Source organism: Diadema setosum, chromosome 18 (assembly GCF_964275005.1).
Source record: "Diadema setosum chromosome 18, eeDiaSeto1, whole genome shotgun sequence".
In the NCBI taxonomy this organism is placed as follows: Eukaryota; Metazoa; Echinodermata; class Echinoidea; order Diadematoida; family Diadematidae; genus Diadema; species Diadema setosum.
In genome coordinates, this window is record NC_092702.1 from 31,204,231 (window position 1) to 31,226,163 (window position 21,933).

Sequence of the window (21,933 nt, forward strand, 5' to 3'; positions counted from 1 at the left end):
AATTTGGTGGCAAGGGAAAATAAGGAAAATGTACTTCCTCATCAAAGATTGTGACTGAGCATTCCTGTCAAAAAAGTTCATGGTCAGGTTCTTGTTCTGTGAGGGGGAAAAAAGAAAGTGAAGTAGTTTTGTAGATCACTCTAATGACTGATGCCTTGTATGGTTTTTGGTTGAGTGTATAAGTGTGTAAGATGATACATTCCACTCTCCCACAACAGCCAAACAAAAAGGAAGAAATGGACACATTGACTGGAAATGTTTGGGTTTTATGATTTGATAACTTTATGTGATGGGCTAGAGAATTTTGTGTACATACACTGAATATGTAACTACTTAATACCACCATCTACTTACACATTTGCCCCAAGGTCATTTTAGATTGGGCGTGTATGCTTTCGTCCTTTCCTCTTTCATTTGTTTTGTTTTGATTTGATTCTTTTTTTAACACCAGGTGATGCATTGATGACAATGATAATTGGTAATGCATTATACAGAATCTTGAACCCATTTGACAAAAGTTCCTGAAATTTGTGATGGGAATCAACCACTGATGAGAATTTTAAAAAAAGAAAAAATTGACATAATCATGGTGATGACACCATGATAGAAATTTCTTGCCTCTTTAATCAAGTTGTATTTGTATTGATTCTATAAGTGCTATCAACCATGGTCATAACATGATGTGTACTGCTTCTGTACATTAAGCTGTGTCCATATGAACGCTGAGAAAGATGATTTTGACGATTTCTGGCATGCAACTGTTACATTGACACTTTTGTCTGTAGATTCTGTCCAACATTTTACACTTTGAAAGATTTTTTTTTTCTCCCATGTACCATGTCTATTGTGCTGCAGTAGTATGTAAGGTGTGTTGTTTTCAAACATTGCCACAAAAATACATCACCAGAATTTGAAATGTATGGTAACAAATTACAGGATACCAACTTGATGAGCCCAGCAGTTTCATTTAACGTCTTCTAATTTCCTCTTCATTCCAGCTGCATTATATTTTTATGAATGTATCTTTTTATTCACAGTTTATCTGGCATATCACTGATGATATTTGATAGTTGCTGTGCATTGTTTAGTAATTATTTCGTGAGTCTGTGAGACCAAGTTATAAATCATGCCTTTAAATCTTAATCAAGAAGTGACAAAATAAAATATATGTTAAATATATATTTCAAACTGTTGAGTTGTACATATACATTTGTCTACCAGACTAGCATATTATTTAAAGCATGTTTGATGAGATGTAATTTGTGGAATTGATTCTACTTTCATGTTTGTACATTTTTCCTCAAACAGCTTTTGTTGACGAATCAACATACTCTATCTGTATTTGCCATACAACTGCATCTATTGTTTTTCCTGTTTTGCCATATTTTTACCATTGCAGGGATTCTCAAAATGTTTCAAGTGGTGTAAATGAACAAGTTTCAAGTCATGCAAATATATGTCAGCAGTGTTCATTTTATATTGCATATGTACAAAACTACAGCATGATGTCAGTCATAATCCTTCTTGTTTTTATTTACCATCTACAAAGTTTGTCATCATGTGTAACATGTTCTTGATAAAATTCTGAACTTTTTTTTTTCTTCTTTTTGAAAAGAGATTTATTCGCGGAATGTACAATGTGGTAATTCTTGAATATTGAAACTGAACATCAAAATTTCATACGGAAGCAGACTTTCAAACAAAAACAATTTATTATAAACATTTCTTTTCAGATAATCAGACTTGAACTTATGTCACACATGACTGTTACATGTATGTAGCTGTCTAGCATTTTGATCCACTGCTACATGAGAAAACAGGAAGATGCAAAGTGTTTTACTGAGAATCTGAGATATTTGCTTGACTAACACATTTCTTTTTACACCAACTTGAAAACTTTCATATTCCAATGTAATCATTTCATTATTGTTTCAATATTTTGTTGTGCTACTATGATGTGTATTGTCTATGCAGATTGTGTAGAGTGAACAAATGATATGATGATTTTTGTTCAACATCAATTCAAATGATATTGACTGAAATGGTTTTCATGCATAAAGCAAACTATTTATCACTGTCGAGGGTACAATGTTGCTTTATGATGTTAGAAAGGCAAGAAAATTAGTGACATTCTTCAAAATAAACTTTGTAATTATTTTCTGTTCATGAGAAATTATTTTGTCTTTTGTTTTGGCATATAAGCCACTGTTGAAATATTTCAAATTAGGAAAAAGACAGCTCACAATGAAAATAATAAGGTCAAATGAGTGAATGCATATGTTTACCTTTTTAGCAGTTCGATTGCATAATGTGGCTCTTTATTTTGAATCTTTTTGTCCTTGATGGATTTGTTGGTTTGTTTGTTTGTATCTTTGGGAAATGTTTAGCCTTGAATTTAAATGAGGGAAACGCATTGATTTATTATGAATTCACTACAGACTCATCCTAAAGACACATTGTACCTTCATTTATTACCATTCCATGAAAATCATTATGTACAATTTAGTTTAAGATTAATTTCATAATAATGGAATGTGTCATGCATGCTAGAGAAAGTTTAAAATTCTAAATATTGTCTCCATAAAGTTATAGAGCATGTTAGAAATGAAGTTTAGATAAAACTGACAATGAAGCAGAGTCCTTTAAAAAGAAATTTCACTCACTTGTTGATGAGGCTCTTAAATCCTAACAAGCATTGTATTTTATTTTGTCACGACGACCAACAAAGCTTGTAGCGATGGCGATTTCAAGGCCGCGGCAATGGAAATCATTCCTGCTTGCTTGTTCCCTGCTGATAGTATCAAGATGTCGTTGATAGTTGGAACAAAGGGTGATGAATAAAAGTCTTCCTTGTCTGCAAAAATAAGCCAGCTTTATTCGGTACAGCAAATAGTTTCATGTTGATGTAAAGAGTAGCAATTCCGATGATCATGCCGTGATCACATGCCATTGTTTTGCTTTTAGCCAGAAGCTGAATGCCTTTGTGGACTTGAACCACACATCTTACCAGTTCTCCATAACTTGCTGCTATTTTACTTTTGTGCATCATGAGACAATCCAAACTTCTTCTTTTTTTTTGTGTGTGTGTAAATTACCTGAAGGGTTTATTAGTCAATACTAATCATTTCACACAAATGGAAAATGTTGAACAGCATTCACATGTATACATGAAATGGCATTGATTCAGAAGCTTCATTCTCTACTCTGTTTTGGGGTAAATATAGAAGACCAAGTACATTTTCACATGGTTTTCTAACAAAAATATTTCGGAGCTTTTTTCCCAACCAGGAATAAAATGAATAATATCCAAAGTGTACTACAAAGTGATGCACAAACTGCCAAAACTTGAATGATTATTTGTTATCATTTGATTAACTATTATGGATATCATTTTGGTTTAGTTCTTCTTTCATTGGAGAGCTAAAGATTGTGTTTATGTGCATAGAGGCATTCACTCACTCCTAAACCAGTACACAAAACCAAAAACAAAACTCAAATTTCTTTTCTTTTTTTTTAAGTCATTTTCTGTAAAAGAGGTTTTTTTGTTTTCCTGATTTTGACCAATATCTTGAGTTCATTGTTTCATAACCACAAACGATTACTGACTGAAATATTCCAATGACTGTTATAAACGGTAACAGGTTTTGTGTGCTTGGTTCGACTGAGCTGGCTGTTTGGCATGTGTGATTTGTGGAGGAAGAGGTAGCGTCTCTTTATTCAGTTGTCACATAAACAACCAAATTGCAGTGTTTAGATGCCTGAATCAATCAAGATCCACCCACTCTCTTGTTCTACTTCCCTCGAGTGTGCAACTGGTGGAAGAAAGCCTCTCCACAGAAGCTACAACAGTAAATCAGGCTGCTCTCAGATAGCAAACATGTCTTATTTGTACCCACATCCCTGACACTTGTTTTCTGATAGGGTTTGGAGTCTTCCCAATACTCGTAAACTGCAAATGACATTCCATACATTGTATTTCAATTGAAACTGAGCTCACTGTTTACGTGCATCCAAGAGTACATACATGTATTTGCATTCGTGTACTATACACATCGTTCTAAGACCACACAGATCATTTGTGGAAGTGAATTATGTGTATCGAGCCTAGCAAAGCTCTGCGTACCTCCTCCATGTGTTGAATTTTTTGAAACATTCAAATTGCAAATGCACATGAGAGCTATAATGGGCGGTATAATGGGCGGAACACGATATGAGAAAAAAAAAAAAGAGTGGAAGACACATATCATTGATGTGCAATGAATATTTCCTCAGAGTAGGTTAGCAGACAAGTTCTATGGGCAGTCTGAAAGGGCTCAAAAATGTGTGGCCCCCTCTAAGCATCACTTCTGTTACCTCTTCCTCCACTATGGTCATCATATTATAACACATTATGGCTGTGTCTGACTCTTGTGATTTGATTTCCCCTCATACGCAAAGTTATGAGATATACCAATCATGTTGCAATACCTTTGCAAGACATTTTTATTTTGTAAAGAAATATGTGACAACTGCAGTCTGATGGAATACGATTTTGCAAACTTGTTTTGATCGAATATGACGTACGAATTAATTTGACCTATTTTCTTTGAAGAAACAGATATGTGTATACCATGTGGAAAGGAAAAGACAAAACAATTTTAATGAATTGATAAATGTTTTTGCTAAAAGTTTAATATCTTTGTTTGAATTTCCTAAAAATGATGAAGCAATTACATGCCTGCCTTTAATACAAAATGGCTGGATTTTTTTTTTTAGTTTGTAAGCATGATTGTATATTCACTTTGGCATGAAATTGTTAGGTATTTCTACACAAGATTATGGAATTTTTGTTTGGATTTGGATTTTTTGCACTGATAGAATATTGGAAACTGAACATTTATTGATTTCAAAGTTATTTGCCATCAAGTATAAATCAATCTTTGGAGATTATTGCATGAGTCGATTAGGCTGCAGAACAATGCATACTGGATTGCCAATTTATGCCCGTCTTTCTTATAGCTTCCACACTTACTTTTCCTATTGGCGTAATAAGCAAAGATGTTAATTGATAACTCGAGGTCCTTATTTCTATCAGTGAAAAGAATCCAAGGACACAAGTTTTCTCAATTATGATGATGAATGATATCAGCAACTGAAATTGAAAAACACTTGCACAAGAAATCGACTCGTGATACAGCTTGAATGCCTTATTCACTGAATAACCTTACCTTTTTGTTTCATACAGGGTAGTAAAGAAGCAAACTGGCAGACTGCAGTTACTGTACATGTTTATGATTTTATCAAAGTGACATGCGTGTTCCCTTGTTGCATTTCATAATGACAAAGAAGAAAAAAAAGTCAGAAATATACAAAACTACGCTTGAATTTTCCATTTTCAAAGGACAAACTACAACCACTACACTTTAGATTTTCTGTGTTCAAAGTGCACACAACAACTACTTCTTTTTTTTTATTAAAAAAAAAGAAGTAGTTGAATTGGAAAAAAAAAAAGATTGAGATCAGTTGTCACAGATGTAGTATGTCAGAACAAGATACTGACTGTTCTGTTTGATTTCTTTTTGTCCTATGATACTGGCCCTGACTTTCGGCCACAGATGAGGAAGGATTTCCTGGCCATGCTGGAAGAGAAGAGTGAGGAGCTGGAGCTGTCGGCTTCCAGTCGGTGGAGTAAGGTGAAAGAGCTCCTGAAATCCGACCCTCGCTACAAAGGTGTGGAGAGCAGCTCCAAACGAGAAGACCTGTTCCGAGATTTCATCGACCAGAACTTTAAGGTAACTCGCGACACATTTGTAAACGACAGATATGCAGATTGCGGCGCTATGGGTGCAACTCCACTTTAAATTTACCACATATTAGCTGAACCTGCTTTAGGATGTAGAGATCTTGCAACTCTTCACAATAGCATGTTGATGCCCAAACTCATTCCAAATGTGCTTGTTTCTTTTCTTATCTGTTCAGTGTAGAATTAAATGGTGCACTTGATACTGAGATGTCTTCATATGTTTCTAAAGTAATGTATGAATAATTGAATTCTCCTTAGAACTGAAATTCAGGGGGAAAAATGGACTGTCTATTGGTTGTCATTATCAAGGCAATTCACGTCAACCCCAGTGAATTAGACAGAACAGGATATCATTGTTAAATCAACAGTGTCAGGCTTGCTCTCATCACATTGAAGGAGGAGGCCATAATAGTCACATTCTTTTTCCATCTCTGCATGAACTTGTACTATGATTGATAGATGCAGATGCTGAGAATATATATGTATAAATGTAATATATCATTGCTTTCCACGCATCAGAAAATGCCCTTTGACAAACAGATACAGGTAGGCATCTACATAATTGTAGAAGATGTTCTGGCAGATACAATCCAATTTTGCGGAGACCATTAGGATGTACTTGCTGTTTTTTTTATGTACTTTTTGTCAAAAGTTGAGTTTTGATTCATGCATTGCTTCTGTTAGAACAACGATGATGCCGAGCGGCAGAAGCGCATCGAGGCGAGCCTGCGGGAGAGGGAGAAGGAGGTGCAGCGGACGCGCACCGAGCAGCAGAAAGAGCTGGACAGGGAGCGGGGGCAGTACAGGAAGGACGAGGCCCAGCAACACTTCCAAGCCCTCCTGGCAGACCTGGTAGGCACTCAACTCCTCCCAGTGCTCCACCTTTCCTCTGTTTACCTCCCTAGTGCTCTGCCTTTTCTCTGTCTACCTCCTAGTTTTCTTCCTTTCTGACTGTGTCAAGCTGATTCTGTTCACCAAACATTGCTTCTCATCTAGGACAAGCTGTAAGAGCAGAGCTGTACCACGTCTCCAATTCGGAAAGACGTCCAAAAAAAGTCAATGTTTCTTCATGCCTTGATGAGAGAATGTCAAAATCTCCCTGATTTAGGAACTATTTTTTGCTCATTGAAATGCATGTAACACTCCAGTGTCTCCCTGATTGCTCAATGTAGAATCTCCCCGATTTTGACGAGTGAACATTGACAGCCCTGTCAGGGGGTTTACTTGTATACAGTGTACCTCTTCATTTGATTTCTCTATGCCTTGCACTTTATGAAAAGTGAAAGTGGAATATTGTGCACATGTGAGTTGTAAGACTCCTCCATACAGGACCTGCCTTTTTAATCCTGTGAAACAAATTCTATATTATGAATTTGCCTGCATTATATCTGGTCTTTAAAGTCATTCCATTAGACACATCATATACAAGTTGTACTCAATGCTTTCTAAAGATGATACAATTATGAAAATTTGTTTGGCATGTGTTACATGGCATAGTTTCTAGCTTCTTTCATATTCAACTAGACTGATGATAGTGACTCTGATTACTTGAATATTGTACCCTGTGTAGCAGTGAGCTGTGTATGAAATATTTAAAATGTGGAAAATGAGCAAAGAAAATGGGATTCCATGGGGATTTGAACCCGAGACCTCTGGATTGCTAGCCCGGTGCTCTACCGACTGAGCTATAGAAAGCCCTAGTTCAGTATTCGTCCCAGAAACCCTAAATTCTCAATGCTCCGATGGTCAGAAGTTGTATAGCAGTGTGTTTGTGTGTGACACAGATGCACACACCTAAACCTGGCATAAACCCAAAGGATAATTCAACTTAGGGATAAATGCGAGGGATCACCGAAGTGATGCAGCTTTCTGAGTATGTAATAAATGCAAACAGAAAAAAAACGACCAGAAATTAATATAGTTTATTAGTGGAAAATGAGCAAAGAAAATGGGATTCCATTGAGATTTGAACCCGAGACCTCCGGATTGCTAGCCCGGTGCTCTAAATATTTAAAATGAAGACTCCAGTAAACTGGTAAAGTCAAACTTGGAATCGATCTGCAGGTGCGGGATTCAGACTCCAACTGGCGCGACACCAGACGGCAGCTGAGGAAGGACAGCCGCTGGAAGCTGGCCGAGCTGCTGGAGCGCGAGGAGAAGGAGAAGCTCTTCACCGAGCACATCAGCAGCCTGTCTCGCAAGAAGAAGGACAAATTCAGGGAGCTGCTGGACGAAACCAAGGGTGTAAGTGATCAATGTTTGGTAGACATGTGTCTGGTACTTCGAATCTCACTCTGTGCATGTGCCTTTAGCATATAGTTTTGGTCAGCAGGTAATTTTCTTGTGCCTTGGTTTGCATCTTTGCAAAGTCACTGCTGTAGATCAGCGATTCTAAACCGCTGGGTCATGAAGCTCTCGCAGGTGGGCCAGGATGTCACCAAAAAATAAATAAAAAGAGACTTGTATTCAATCTATCTAATCTTTGAAAAATTTGTAGGAGCCAAAGTGGACCTGGGGTTTACAATGATTGAGAAGAACGGCTGTAGATAATGCCTTTCATGTTAAGCGTGTCCTGTATCTGTTTATGAAGTAACTTGTTTTTGTTTAACAAAAAAAGAATCATGCTAATATTTGCATGACTACGGCAGTTAAAATTTTTGAGCAGGGGTTCTAGGTGATGGCAAATATGAAAGTTCGGGGGAGGGGGTGTGCTGCCAGGAAAACTGATTACATAATATGAAAGACATCATACGACAGGAAGTCTCCAACTTTGCTTGACATCAGTGTGTAGTGAAAACATGGAGACTACTGCTGTGTCGCATGGCTATATTTCAGAAATCGGTTTGACTTGTAGATTGTTGTGTCTCGGTTCCACAGCTGGAGCTGACGTCCTCTTGGAAGGAGGTTCGCAGGATGATCAAAGAAGATCCTCGCTTCACCAAGTTTTCCTCCAGTGACAGGGTAAGTCACTAGTCATGTGATGGAGACCATCTCTGGGGAAAAAAAATCAGTAGTGAATGATGTAGAAGCTCAGTAGCGTTGTAAAGTACTTGTATCTACTTACATTTGGAGTGGAGAGAGACAGCTACTGTATGAAATGGACTGAAATTGAATTGAATTGAATTTTCATATTTCTCCACAATGTGTGATACATATCAATACTGGGCATAAGAGTATTAAAATCATTTAAGTTTAATTCTGAGTGTAGAAATTAATTACAAAAGTAATGCAATTACTCATGGATAGGTTGATAACACAAGGCATGTACAGCTGTGTTTGAATTTATGATGGAACCAAAGGTCTAAGTCCATAAGATAAATTTTAATATGATTGAACCAACAGCTGAGATTGATCAGTAAAGAATGTTAAACTATATGGCCCAAATTCACGAAGGTGGTACAAATGAAACCATGGTTTAACCCTAAAAAGACTGGGCTATTTTGGTAGCTCGAAAGACTGGGGGGGGGGGGCCTAAAGGGCCCCCCCCCCTCTTAAGATCTCGGCCGTGGATCGCGCGATCGCCGCGGAAATTTGCACAATGGTAGTGTGCGATGTAATCTACAAGATCGTATATTTAAATTTTCCAAAATAGCCTTCTTTTATTTTATTTTGATTAATTATGCTAATTTTTGCGAGTAATCAGACTCTTTGATCTAAATCAGTAAATAAAGCTCCAAAAGTGCTCATTTTTGGTCTAATTATTCTTTGTGGCATTCTTAGCAAATGTACTTGAAAAAAAATTTAGTATTGAAATTAATTTCTTATTTATTTTATTGTTTTATGAATTTCTTATGTATTTCTTTGTTTTTCGACCTTTTGTTTTTGTTGTTTTTTGAACAAAATTTGTTGCAGACACTTTTTGAAGCATAATACTCCTAAAACAATTTAATTCTAGCCATTGAGAGTAAAAATAAGCATATTTATGTGAACCATGTGAAAAAACTCAATTTGTATTGACTTTGTACACAAAATCACATTTTTGAGCCATTTTCGGCCTCACATGCATGTACAAAAAGTTATGTAACTTCATAACCGCAGCCCCGGGCGTCACAAATTTGGTGTCAAAATGTGCAGGAAACTCGAAAGAAAAAAGTCATAGAGCATCGCGGCGAGAGCATTGCGTGTTGCAGAGTAATCGCGCGAAATGTCGAGGGGGGGGGGCCTTTTAGGCCCCCCCCCCCAGTCTTTTTAGGGTTAAACCATGGACAAAAACCATGGAGCGCCAAGTGTCGCATGGAATATTTCGTTACGAAATTGGTCATTTCATCGATGAAATTATTATTTTGTAACGAAATGACACCGTTTTGTAACTAAATGAACATTTCGTCCATGAAATGATAATTTCGTTAACGAAATTTTGTTGACGAAATGACCAATTTCGTAACGAAATATTCCGTGCGACACTTGGCGCTCCATGGTTTTTGTCCATGGTTTAAACCATGGTTTCTTTTTTACCACCTTCGTGAATTCGGGCCAAAGTGTTCCTGTCTTCAGCAAATTACCTAAGTTGACTTCCACTTCAGATATTACAGAGAACCATCAGAATGACATCATTTTTTGGTCACGCATTGAGATCCCCATCTTCGGGTTTTGAGTACAAAAGTGGGACTGTATAGTTACAATTCCTCCAAAGCAAAAACATTCTTTGATTTCTTTGATTCATATATGTGGAGGATTCCTGTGAATGATAAGAGTTGCCGTACAGCACATTTTGTAACACTTTTCATTTATGAAATCCCAGCATATTTGTTCATTTTGCTTGAGTATTCAGCAACGACATGCTGCAGTAACCATCTTCACACATTTATCGATTTGTCTTTCTTCTAGAAACGTGAGCGTGAATTTGACGATTACATTAAGGAGAAATACCAGGACAGTCGCATCGCCTTCAAGAAGCTGTTAAAGGAGACAAAATTCATAACCTACAAGTAAGTCTCCAAAAAGTGTGGAGGACTTGCAAGAACTGCTGATGATTGAGAAGGGATTTTTTTTTTTTTTTTTTACATTATGGCTGAATGAAGTATGAGGCATTCCTCTTGTTGACAGTTATTCTTGTTTGTTTGTTGTTGTTGTTGTTTCAGCTCACATGAACAGAATGGCTCAAACGAGCATCCAAAGTCTGCTGTCTGTCGAGTGTGAAAACCCTTTCACATTTTCATCGTCTTCTTGAAAATTTGTGGCTGGAGTTTTGCCCAAATGTTGCAAAATTATCAGTAAAGGGAGGAGATTATAGTTTGTATGAATGATGGTGATACCCGCCAGGATGACTCCTGGGGCAGGGTCCAAATATTCCAAATATTCCAAATAAGCTAACCTTCAAAATATTTGACACTTCCGTCTTCTTCTGGAAAAGTTGTGTCTGTATTTTTACCAAACTTTGCAGGCATCATCAGTTGGAGGTTATAGCTTATACAAATGGTGATGGTACCCCCTGGAGTACCCCAAATTAGGAGGGTGTAGCCCAAAAGACCTGTAGTAATCCTTGAATCTCAAAGATTTTTGAATAGTTTGCCTCGGGTGGAGTGTCATGAAGGTGAAGTGTGCTGATCAGGTGAGCGCTAGACCCGTGGTTTTGAGTCCCCTTGGCTCGCTTTATTTTTCCTGAGCTATTAGCAAGGAATTATTTAAGCTTCCCTGGCTGTCATATCTGCAGCTTAGTAGCTGTACATCCATATGTGATACCTCTAAGAGCCAATTTCTACAAGAAACAAAAGTTCAATCTGCTCCAGCATTTTAGTTTCAGACAGTGGAATGTAATGTGATACTGTGCTGATTGTGTTTTTGCATCATACATGAAAATTATATCATCCCTCCTTCACTTCTTTCCTGCTGCAGATCAAAGAAGATGATTGCAGAGTCAAAGCAACACCTCATGGACATTGAGAAGGTTCTCCAAAAGGACAAGCGGTACCTGGTCCTGGACTGTGTTCCCAACGAGCGTCAGGACCTCTTGAACGAATACATCGACCAAGTGGCGCGGAGCGGTCCCCCTCCGCCCCCGACGGCGTCTGAGCCGTCAAGGCGATCGATCATGAAATGAGCCAAACTTTGCCGCAGGTGTGAAAGCGAGGACTCATTAGGGAAGACAATGGCCCATTGATGGAGAAACATAGGGCATGGAAGCGTGGCAAGCACAGATAGTCCTGGCGTCTGGTATTTTCCTCTCACCCACTTATCAAGGGAATGTTAGCTTGAGAACGCTCGTGGCGGGGGGTGGGGGGATTGATAAAATCAGGGAGCGATTTGTGTCACTGTCTGAACCCAGTCTGGAGAAGTGTGTGAGGTTATTATCAGTCCAGGTGCAAACACATACGATGACTGTCTGGGAATTTGAAGGAAGTCTGCAGACCTATTGTTGGTACCATGTAGTCTGAAGGCTGTACTTTTGAGGATCAAATACCCTAAATATTGATTGTCATTGCTCTCATTTAAAATGTGTCTCCATTTCTAGAGTGAACTGTGACCTGCTTTTGGTGTAAGACATCATTGAACCCCATAAATTGTCTGTTGTACTATTTGAGTGTCCTCATAGCCTACCCTAGTTGTCTGAGTATGAGAAAACTCTTTGGGTTCACACCATCATTTTGCCTATTATTCAATGCTTTATGTGTCAAATGAAAGACAACTTCATGGAAATTCCATTGTGTCTCACACCATCCCCCTAGGGCTTCACAAACTATGTCACAACATACCATCTGGCCTAGTTATATTGGGGATCACTGCCTTGAACTGTAGTGTGATGAATGGCAAGAGACAAAATATTTCATTCACCAGGCAATATGTGTGTTTGTGTTTGTACATATTGGATGGTTTGGGAGTCTTTTGTTGCTCTGTGGCATACTAGTATTGTCAGTCACCCCAGCCTACATCAGCCAATTTGTTTGTTCACCTCAATTTCACCGATTTTATACCACAAATATGTGGCCATTTGTATAGAGAGACCTAAATTTCCTAGTTATGTTATACTTGAAGATATCCATTATTTTTCTTGCTACCCTGTCATTACTGATGATAATAAGGTCTTCTTTATCCAAGGTAGCCTCTTTAGTGTTGTCACTGCTCTATCAGACAGCCTTGCCAGTATCATTACCCTTGTTTTATTAGTTTCTGGTGCAAAAAGCTGATTTTATGCAGCCATGGGAAGCCATGTCTGGCATTAAGCAGAGAGATTTCCTTTTGAAACATGACATGAAGAAGTTCTGTTTAATGGGAATCAAAATAAAATTTTGAAGCTAGTTGCGTGACCTTTGTCATCTCGACAGATTGCGGACTCGCTCAGAAAAAGTCTTGTGAAACTGTTTTAGACTCGTTTGTGCAGTTAGATATAAAATCACTGCTGTCATGTAGAATGGAATCAAATTAGTTGTTTTTCGGCCATTGCATCTTATGCAATGCATAATGAAAAACATCCTAGCATCATACAATGACAAAAAGTTTACCACATGATAGAAAATGATTACATGCTTTGCATTATGTATGGTGTTTGTTGGTTTATTTTTAGGTAGATTAGTCATTGACGATTAAAACCAGTAGATTACACACACACACACACACACACACACACAGAGGTACACACTAGCCCATTTTAAAGAATGGCCGGAAATGAAGCATTAGAATACGTGGGGTTGTACAACCAATTATGAAATTCACAATATGTTTGTTTGTTTGTTTTCTCGTAAGAATGCAAGTCTTCAAGTGAAGATTGTGTGTTCTATGTCACCGTATGCTTATGGCTTCTGCAATTACCAGTGTTTGCTGCAGCTTTATCTATAAACTTGACTAGGGGTTGTTTTCATGGACTCAAGTTATAGCTCTCAATAATTGTACTTGATTGTGTATAGTGTGACATGTGCTTGTTGATGCCTTCAACACATTTTCATGTACATATGCAGGGGTGGATCCAGGAATTCCGTAAAGGAGGGACGTCTTTACAAAATTAAAGGGGGGCACATGCCCGGTGCGACCCCGCCTGGATCCACCACTGCATATGTTTCAACATTCGATGGCATATGCACTATAATGTAACATGTGACTTAAAGAATTAATTGATCTTGTTCTGTCATGGGAGGTTTTCATAGTTTTATGTTGGTAATTTATTCATCAGTACCTGTGATGTTTGGCGCGGGGGTAAACACTCATATAGCAAGTTGGACATAGCAAAGTCACGTTTCACACAATAAAGCTGTAGTTTTTCTCATTGCTTTTTTGTGAGTTGGAGAACATCAGTATGTTTTCATGACATTAGCATAATTTATTCCTTTGTAAAGTACTGTGACATCTCCAACATTGCACTTCGCATTCTCGATGTTGATCAAGTTTTTTTTTTTTCCACTGCTTCATCAGATTGTCCTTCAAGTGAGCAAGGCTCACACTCACTTTGCATAGTCATGGATTAGATTGTTTTGAGAGCAGAATAAAAGTTCAAAAAGCTTTTTTAAGAAAAGAAACAAGTTTCATTCGCTTATCAGTTCCTTTGTGTGTCAGTGTTGTAGTGGGATGAGATTTGCTCTTGGAAGTCTTTGAATGAATTGTGGTGGGCTAATGCATGATTCAAGAGCAACCTTATTAGCTCTGTAGCCTCTCTATAAGAATATTCATGCATTCTCAGTCAAATCAGTATCAAGCTTGCTCACATTAGAAAAAGAAAAAAAAAAATGAAAGTCCTCTGTAAAGGTGAACTGTACCTGAAGCTGCACTTTTGGTTTTCTAGTTCCAACAATTGGGCCATTTGAAATCAGTTCTTCCAAAAGTTAGATGTAAACCACAAACTATTTGAAATAAAAACTACTCATTACCTTGCAGTTTCATGTCTTCATCTAACCATGAGCAGACATGACAGGTACACAACAACACTGTCAAATGTTTCTGTGTTTCGTCTTTTGGCCAGTATGCTGTTGATGGTAAATGTTCGCTTATTGTTCTAAATTAAACTTGTTTATTGTTGATTGGATCCGTTGGAGGCGCGGAAACAGGGGGAGTAGTTGCTCTGGAGGTCTCGGGCGGCGGTGGACAGCTGGCAGCCCGGCGTCCAAACGTCGCCCTGTAAGTCGTACAGTTGCTCATGGTTCCCGGACTTGACCTAGGACGGATGGAGGGCCGGCAAGACTTGGCTGGCGGGGCAGGCGTACCCTTGTAATGGGCGCTGGAGGTGGAGGTCCCAAAGAATGGTGCCGTCGGAGGCTCGTAGGTTTTGCAGATCTGCAGTGTGCGAGAAGGTGGAGCAAAATATCATAGTTTCCTCTATGCTCTCGATGTGCTTATGCTGTGAGGTGAGTACGTATTGTGTAATGAGCTGCAATATGTAAAAAATGTATGTGAGAAATACATATACACGTATCTACAACTTTGGCGTATTGATTCCAAAAGCAATGCAAATTGCAACATCAATGTGGCAGTCTGTCGGTGAATATTGAAAGTATTAGTGACCAAATTGCGTGATGTACTGCTACAACTTTAGATCAATCTCCACAAATCTACAGTGTAACAACACTGCAGGAATAAAAGTACCTTGTAAGATTCAGCTCGTTTCTCTTTGCCCCAGGGAACATAGCTCAGTCTGTACTGCGTCTTCCCTTCCATGGGCGTTCGCTTGTCCCCACAGGCTCCCAATCCGTAAGGCGCATGCTCAACCTTGTAGCTCACACCACGACATTTCTCCTTTGGAATGATTCGATCCGGATCTTTGAATGCCTCCTATAGAAAATAAAGCATTGCATTGATTACGAGAGATATTTGTTTGTTTTTTTTTTTGTGTGGTTTTTTTTTTTTTTGGGGGGGGGGTGGGGGGGTGGGGGGGAGGGTGGCAGGGAGGGAGTCTTGGAATATCAATCTAAAAAATGTACTTAAAGGTACTGTTTACCTTTGGGAGCAGTGATTTAGAAATGTTGGAGTTATCACATTTGATGCATATTAGGTCAGTTGTATCACAAAACATCCTACCATAACAAAATTTTGCAATAAATCGTAAAATGTAAGGAGATATCACTATTTTTCTCACTAAACCATAACTGTAGATGGTTTAGTCTAGAAACAATAATTGATTATAACTTGTTCTCATTTTGTATATTTTACAATACTTAACATGATTATGCCGATTAAAGTGCCAGTTTACGTGGGGTTTTTTTTTTTTTTGGTTTTTTTTTTGTTTTGTTTTTTTACACTGGTTGTTTCTATCCCTAACTCGCATTCTAGAACTATTTTGGAGCACTAAAGCTGGGTTTTTATTTCATCTGCAAATGGTAAATAATGCCTTTAATCCTTGATATCAGTCTTTGTAGGCCATGCATATGTTTGTATCAAAGTTAATCAAATACGATCGACCGATATCAAAACGAACAAAAGCTACCCGATGATTAATTCATCCAGTTATGTCGTCATGATGTGTGATAGTACTAGAGAACTTTCGCTACACGACAAGAAGACCAAGAGGACGCGGAAGTAATCTGCTATGACAGTCCCCGCACTCGCGTCCCCAAAGCAGTTATGCTTTTCTGTGTGGACGCAGCCACAACGACAAGGTCGCTGATTGGCTGGCTGCAGGAAGGCAGCTCAATCGTACCCAACATTGGGATGTCATACCGTGACATCGTATTCATGGTACAGTGCACTATACCGTGAATATGACGTCATATTTACGGTATATATTCATCGATAGCGTGTGTGAAGTGCTATCGGTATTGGCCTCATAGTATCACCACTTCTGCTGCATGTTACAATGTATGATCGTCTGTGCTGCAATATGTTAAAAAACAACAAAATTAAAATGACATTTATCGTAAGTGAAAATGTTTTGCATATTTCTGAAAATGTAAAACAAAATACCAGGTATATCATGCACTATTTCGATCCTGCAGTGAAATAATGGATTCCTCAGTGACAGAAATTGCATTATTTCTTTCACTTCGAAATCCATAATTTTCAACTAGAGGTTGTCAGTGCATGGTATGCTGTGTTTACTATTTAAAGGGGTTTGAAAATCGTTGTTGAAGAAGCAACGGTACCTGATAGCTCGTAACAAGATCGAGTTTTGCGCGTTGGGCTTTGGAGACAACCACCGTCTTGCCACGGTCTGCCCAGGGAGGGCGTGCTTTCCGATCTCCCACTGGGATCGGCTGGTAAGCCATACGATGTGTCGTTCGCCCATCAAACTTGGTGGCTGTATATCAGTAAGAAACGAAATGAAACAAGATGGGAGTTTGCCTCAGTTGCCACTGCACAATTTATACCCAGTGGCGATCCTTATTATAGGTTGTTTATCAATTCATAATATTGGTATTTTATCGAGCACCCTCCTCAAAGGGTGCCGGAGGCATTATGTTCCCAGATTGTCCATCCGTCCGTCCGTCCATCCGTCTGTCCATCCGTCCAACGTTCTCGTCAAAATTATGAGTGAGAATTTGAAAAATTTACAACTTCAGCATTTTAGCTTGTCAATTTTCTTAGCTACAACGAAGATCTTATTTCAACATAATATTTCAATTCAGTTGGATTTTGGGCTAGATATTCCTTATTGCTTGAATTGGCAATATATGTGAAAACTTCAATCGCACATAGACCTAGTTCTAAAGGTTTTTTGGGTTTTTTTTTTCTTGCAGAAATGGTGACATAACAATGTACTGAAATTAATCTTGGACTTGTGACATTTTAAGCTTTTTCTTACTTTGCACGGAGATACTTAACTTCTTGCTAATAAACCGAATTTATGGATATTAGAAGTGCATCGGATTGAGAGGATGTCGAATTTATTGAAATGTCAAATAATTCTTATATTTTGCTTGTCATAAGGTGCTTTTTAGTTGTTTTTTCCCGTTAACTGATCATCGTTTTTACTGCATGTCTCTCACTTTTCATAGTGCACAGCAATAAAATATTAAATATTGCAGGAGGAATTCTCACTTACGATTTCTCCTGTATTTCTGTTTTGGTTTGTAGCTCTGTTGGATATACGACATTTTGTGATTGACGAAATCACGCCTAAAGACGGTGAGGCCGTCGAACGGTTCCCGCGCGGCCTTCAACTTGTTCATGGCAGGTGGCGTTCTCTTGGACGAAAGCTCTTTAGTAAAGGGCGCCACCTCTCGGGCCGGCATGGTCTTGGCCGTGAACTCGGCCCGGTGCGTCGTTTCGGTCTCGAACGGTTTGGAGTGGTCAATGTGCGAGTTTTCCTCTGGTTTTAACGATGAGGCAGGGACAACATTGCCGGGAGGACGAAAGGAATCCTGCAGAAGAGTCGTGGTACACAGACATACAAAATGGGAAATAAACGCCAGACGATCTTGATTGTCAAAGGCAACATAATGTGAACATTAAAGTTGAAATATCTGGCACATTGTCATTGTAAACTTGACACCATTATTCCATGTCTTTAATTTTTAATTCATTTTCTAGTCCTTAGGGTAGGTAGAGGACTACAGTACACGAATCTTGTAAAGTAACTCTTTAGCTACACTCTTCTCACTCCCCAAAAATAATACATGTATTCGATATCTATGTGACCCGGACAGCCTGATACCTGTGCAGTGCTCTGGGCGCTGAACGGCGGTTTCTCCTCCTTGCCCAAATTATCGGCATGGGGTCGCGTCTCCACCTTGCACGCATCAAGCTCTTCGCGGTTAAACTCGATGAAGTGCGCCTGGTACACCGTCTTAGCGTTGAACGGCATAGCCACGGCGTGCTGCAATTTAATAAGATGATAATGATATACGAAATGTAAACCAACTTGTGATTACTTTACAATTCATCAGTGATACGAGTATCGCGATTATATTTGAAGTAATTTTACGCGGGAAAAAGGCCTGTGCAAAGAAATGAATCAAATAACAACGGAAATGCATAACTATGTTAAGGGTAAACAAAACGAAGAAAAAGGATATCATAGAGAAGGGGAAAATAAAGAGGGAAAGTACAAAGTAAAAAGAGAAGGAAATTGAGCAGGAAAAGAAAAGAAAAGGGCAAAATCGACTGGGAAGAAGGTGGGGGTTGAGGAGGGAAAGAAACAGGACGACATCAGAAGGAGGAGAGTAAGAAGTACATGTATAGAGGGAGAAATGCTCACCTTCATATCATTAGGTTTGAAGGCAGGAGGTCGAAGATTCCCCCCTTTCTCATGGAATTCAATCGAATAGGTTGTTGAGCTGTTCATCTTGATGTCGGGTTTGGTGAACTCGGCATTTTTTGGCTTGTAGCTTCTCGGTTTTCCGTTCGGCTAAACATTCAAGTAAATCATTACAGCGTTATGCGCCGGACACTCGCAGAAAAAAAAAAAAGACCAAAAAAAAAAATCTTTCGATGATAGGCCTATCTATCTCTTATCATTTAGATTTGGAACCCTCGGACCAAAGCAGTCAAGACGGTAACGTTTCGGCTACATTGTGATTACTAATAGCATTGCTATAAACTTTAACTTTCATGATAACGATGATAACATTAAAACATCAACATTTACATTGGCATTTGCATAAGCATTACAACAGGAACATTAACATGATTAAAGTTGCCTGCTTCTTTCCTTCCCTAAGCTTCTAAACAAAAGAAAAAGTTGATGTGTTTTTAACACCCTTTAGTCCTGTGCTCCTCTTCATAATTTGATACATTTCGTCATTGTCACCAGTCCTATTTAGACAAATCATTTCAAGTTCACAGAATTTGCTGTATAAAAGTGACTTATAGTTCTAAAGTTCTACTTTTTTTTTTGGGGGGGGGGGGGTAATATCGTTACGTTATCAAGCTCGTATCGAAGTCACAGTAAGTTTAATTTCTTTATTGGACCCATTTCACGAGACTCTATTCCCTTTCAAATTATTTTCTCACTTGAGATATTTTGATTTGGAACTTACCTTGTGAGGGACAAAGGCTTGATGAGTGCAAGAGACCATGTCTGTGGAGTAACTCAGGGTTGACACGCCTCGTATAACCGTAGGCCGCATTGACTTTCGTGGGGCTTGCCATTGATGCGATTTGTATGCCTGCATGCAATTGACATGTAATAGTGGTTGCAGTCACAGGGCATATACACAGTAAAATAATAATAATGATAATATGGTCTCTGGTATAAATGTGACAGGGATCATATCATTTTAGGCACTAAAACAAAGGAAAAAACAAGAGGCACCACATAGGAACGACAAAGAAGAGGAAAGGAGAAGATGAAATGGGGGGGGGGGGGGGAGAAGAGGGCACACGAGGGAAAAGGAATAATGACGATGGTGATGATGGTGATGATGATGATGAAACAAATATGAAGAAGATGAAGACAGTATACAAAAAATAAAGAGAAAAGGTGTTCTACCATTCGCCGATTCGCTCTGCGATACCAGTACATCTTAATGAGAACAATACTTCCTAAATTGTAGAAGCCTCCTATAGTGCAATCATTCTTAGAAGAAAGACTTAATTGCTACCAATCATACTGCATGATTGCATCATAATTATGTAAACACAAGCAGAAACCAATATATCGCTTGAATTCCCTTTTATCTTCTGAAAATATAAGCCAGTCTCTATTAGGGGAAAAAGGTCTATGTTTGAAGTGAGTTTGAAGAGAGTAACATGTGAAACATCGTTAGGTGGCGGTATGCCGTGGCTCAGGTAGATCATGATACCAGGGGACTGCATGATACTCACATCTTGATACTCCGTCTTGTAAATCTTTGCCTGGACTTCCGGGCTTCTGATGTTCGCCATCCGCTTACTGATCACAGCTTTTCGACTGCAGCCATAATTGGAATGTATACATCGACTATAGCGATAGAAAATTTAACCTGATGTAGCTGTATGTAAGCATATTTTCTCTCATAGCTTTTTGTTAAATATATATAGTAATCATAGCTTGCCCAAGGTTTAGCTGAGGTTTTCTTGATATTGAAGGGCCTAAAAATATTGTACACACTATATATTGCGGCAGCAAAATAGAACTGAAATAAAATAGGTCATGTGGAATTTAGCTTTTTTACTAGGTACTTATATGAAACACGTTGACGAATGTGAACACATTAATGCACAGATACGTTTGTAATCTTCATAAGTTATTATGAGTGATGTTACCAGAACTTTAAGAAACAAGTTTCACAATGTATCTAAGTATAGCGTCTATCCTTTCTCAACTCATGATAGCAAGTAACCTCAAGAACTCGTTGCGAACAATTCCAACTTCACAGGCAAAATGCGGGTTTCAATCAAATGCTAAATTGTTACTATAGGAGAAACTTCAAACCTCGAAAAAGACGATGTATGAATGCTGTGATCCTTGATGACAGACTTATGACTAAAACTAGATAGGCCTAGTAAACTGCATTAGATATCAAAAATTTAGGAATATAAAGGGAATGGGAATATATATATATATATATATATATATATATATATATAGATATGTATATATATATATATATATATATATATGGCTGAATTCACTACAAAATAAAATGAAATAAAATGGCCTATTACCCCCTCCTCTGTAGAATTTATTCTATTGACTGCTGACAGTAAATTTATATTCAGGGTGTCTTGTCGTTTTTAAAAACACGATTACTGTTTCTTTCAGGAATCACAGTGCTTCGTTGAATGATAGTGCATTGAAATCATGTTTGTTAGTCTAGATAGGCTGTTTATAACTTATCTGGTGATTTCTTCTTTCATTAAGTCTCTGTAACTTTTCTGTTTCCTTCGTGTATTCTCTACTTTTCACACTTATACCATGATTCAATGATTGATCTGTACTCTACTTACCTCATCTTATCTTCTCCTCTGTTTTTCCCCGTTCTCTTGGTGGCTTCTTTTTTTTTCAGGGCTACACTTCTCACAGCTATCACAGAAATATGAATGCTCCTTTACCGTTAACAAGCTTTGATAATGTCTTACATGCATTGGCATGCAGTACAGTACTAGTATGTTATTCTTGTCGCCATGCGCGATTGCGCACTCGATGGACATGACATCACAATGGAACATTTTTCAGCCGGAATCCCGTGCGTCTGTGATGCTATCATTTTTATTGTGACGTCACAAAGTGAATTCCATCTTTGCGCGTACATCGGCGTACCATATTGTGACGTTTTACTCGGGGTTTTAGTACATGTACTAGTATTATACGGTAAGTCAATTTTTTCCTTCTCGGGGGGGGGGGGGGGTGCGTCTTTTTTATATAAAGTGAT

At 38.4% G+C, this 21,933-nt stretch overlaps 2 protein-coding genes across 2 annotated transcripts in view; one reads left to right on the top strand and one right to left on the bottom strand.

Annotated features, from left to right (window-relative positions):
* The window catches only part of LOC140241523 (transcription elongation regulator 1-like), a 48,603-nt gene extending 34,371 nt beyond the window's left edge, over positions 1-14,232 (top strand). The window contains exons 14-19 of the mRNA XM_072321260.1: positions 5,595-5,771; positions 6,467-6,634; positions 7,847-8,026; positions 8,660-8,743; positions 10,610-10,710; positions 11,618-14,232. Of these exons, the coding sequence (XP_072177361.1) occupies positions 5,595-5,771; positions 6,467-6,634; positions 7,847-8,026; positions 8,660-8,743; positions 10,610-10,710; positions 11,618-11,822 (915 nt within the window). The 3' untranslated portion in view covers positions 11,823-14,232. The remainder of the gene's footprint in view (positions 1-5,594; positions 5,772-6,466; positions 6,635-7,846; positions 8,027-8,659; positions 8,744-10,609; positions 10,711-11,617) is intronic.
* On the bottom strand, positions 14,223-21,788 carry LOC140241524 (uncharacterized). Its single transcript, XM_072321261.1, has 9 exons — positions 21,509-21,788; positions 20,405-20,489; positions 19,618-19,746; positions 18,837-18,986; positions 18,294-18,455; positions 17,682-18,000; positions 16,783-16,937; positions 15,290-15,475; positions 14,223-14,980 (listed from the first exon to the last, which is right to left on the bottom strand). The coding sequence occupies exons 1-9, from the start codon at positions 21,511-21,513 to the stop codon at positions 14,708-14,710; spliced, it is 1,464 nt and encodes a 487-aa protein (XP_072177362.1). The 5' UTR covers positions 21,514-21,788; the 3' UTR covers positions 14,223-14,707.
* Positions 21,789-21,933: the final 145 nt, after the last annotated feature.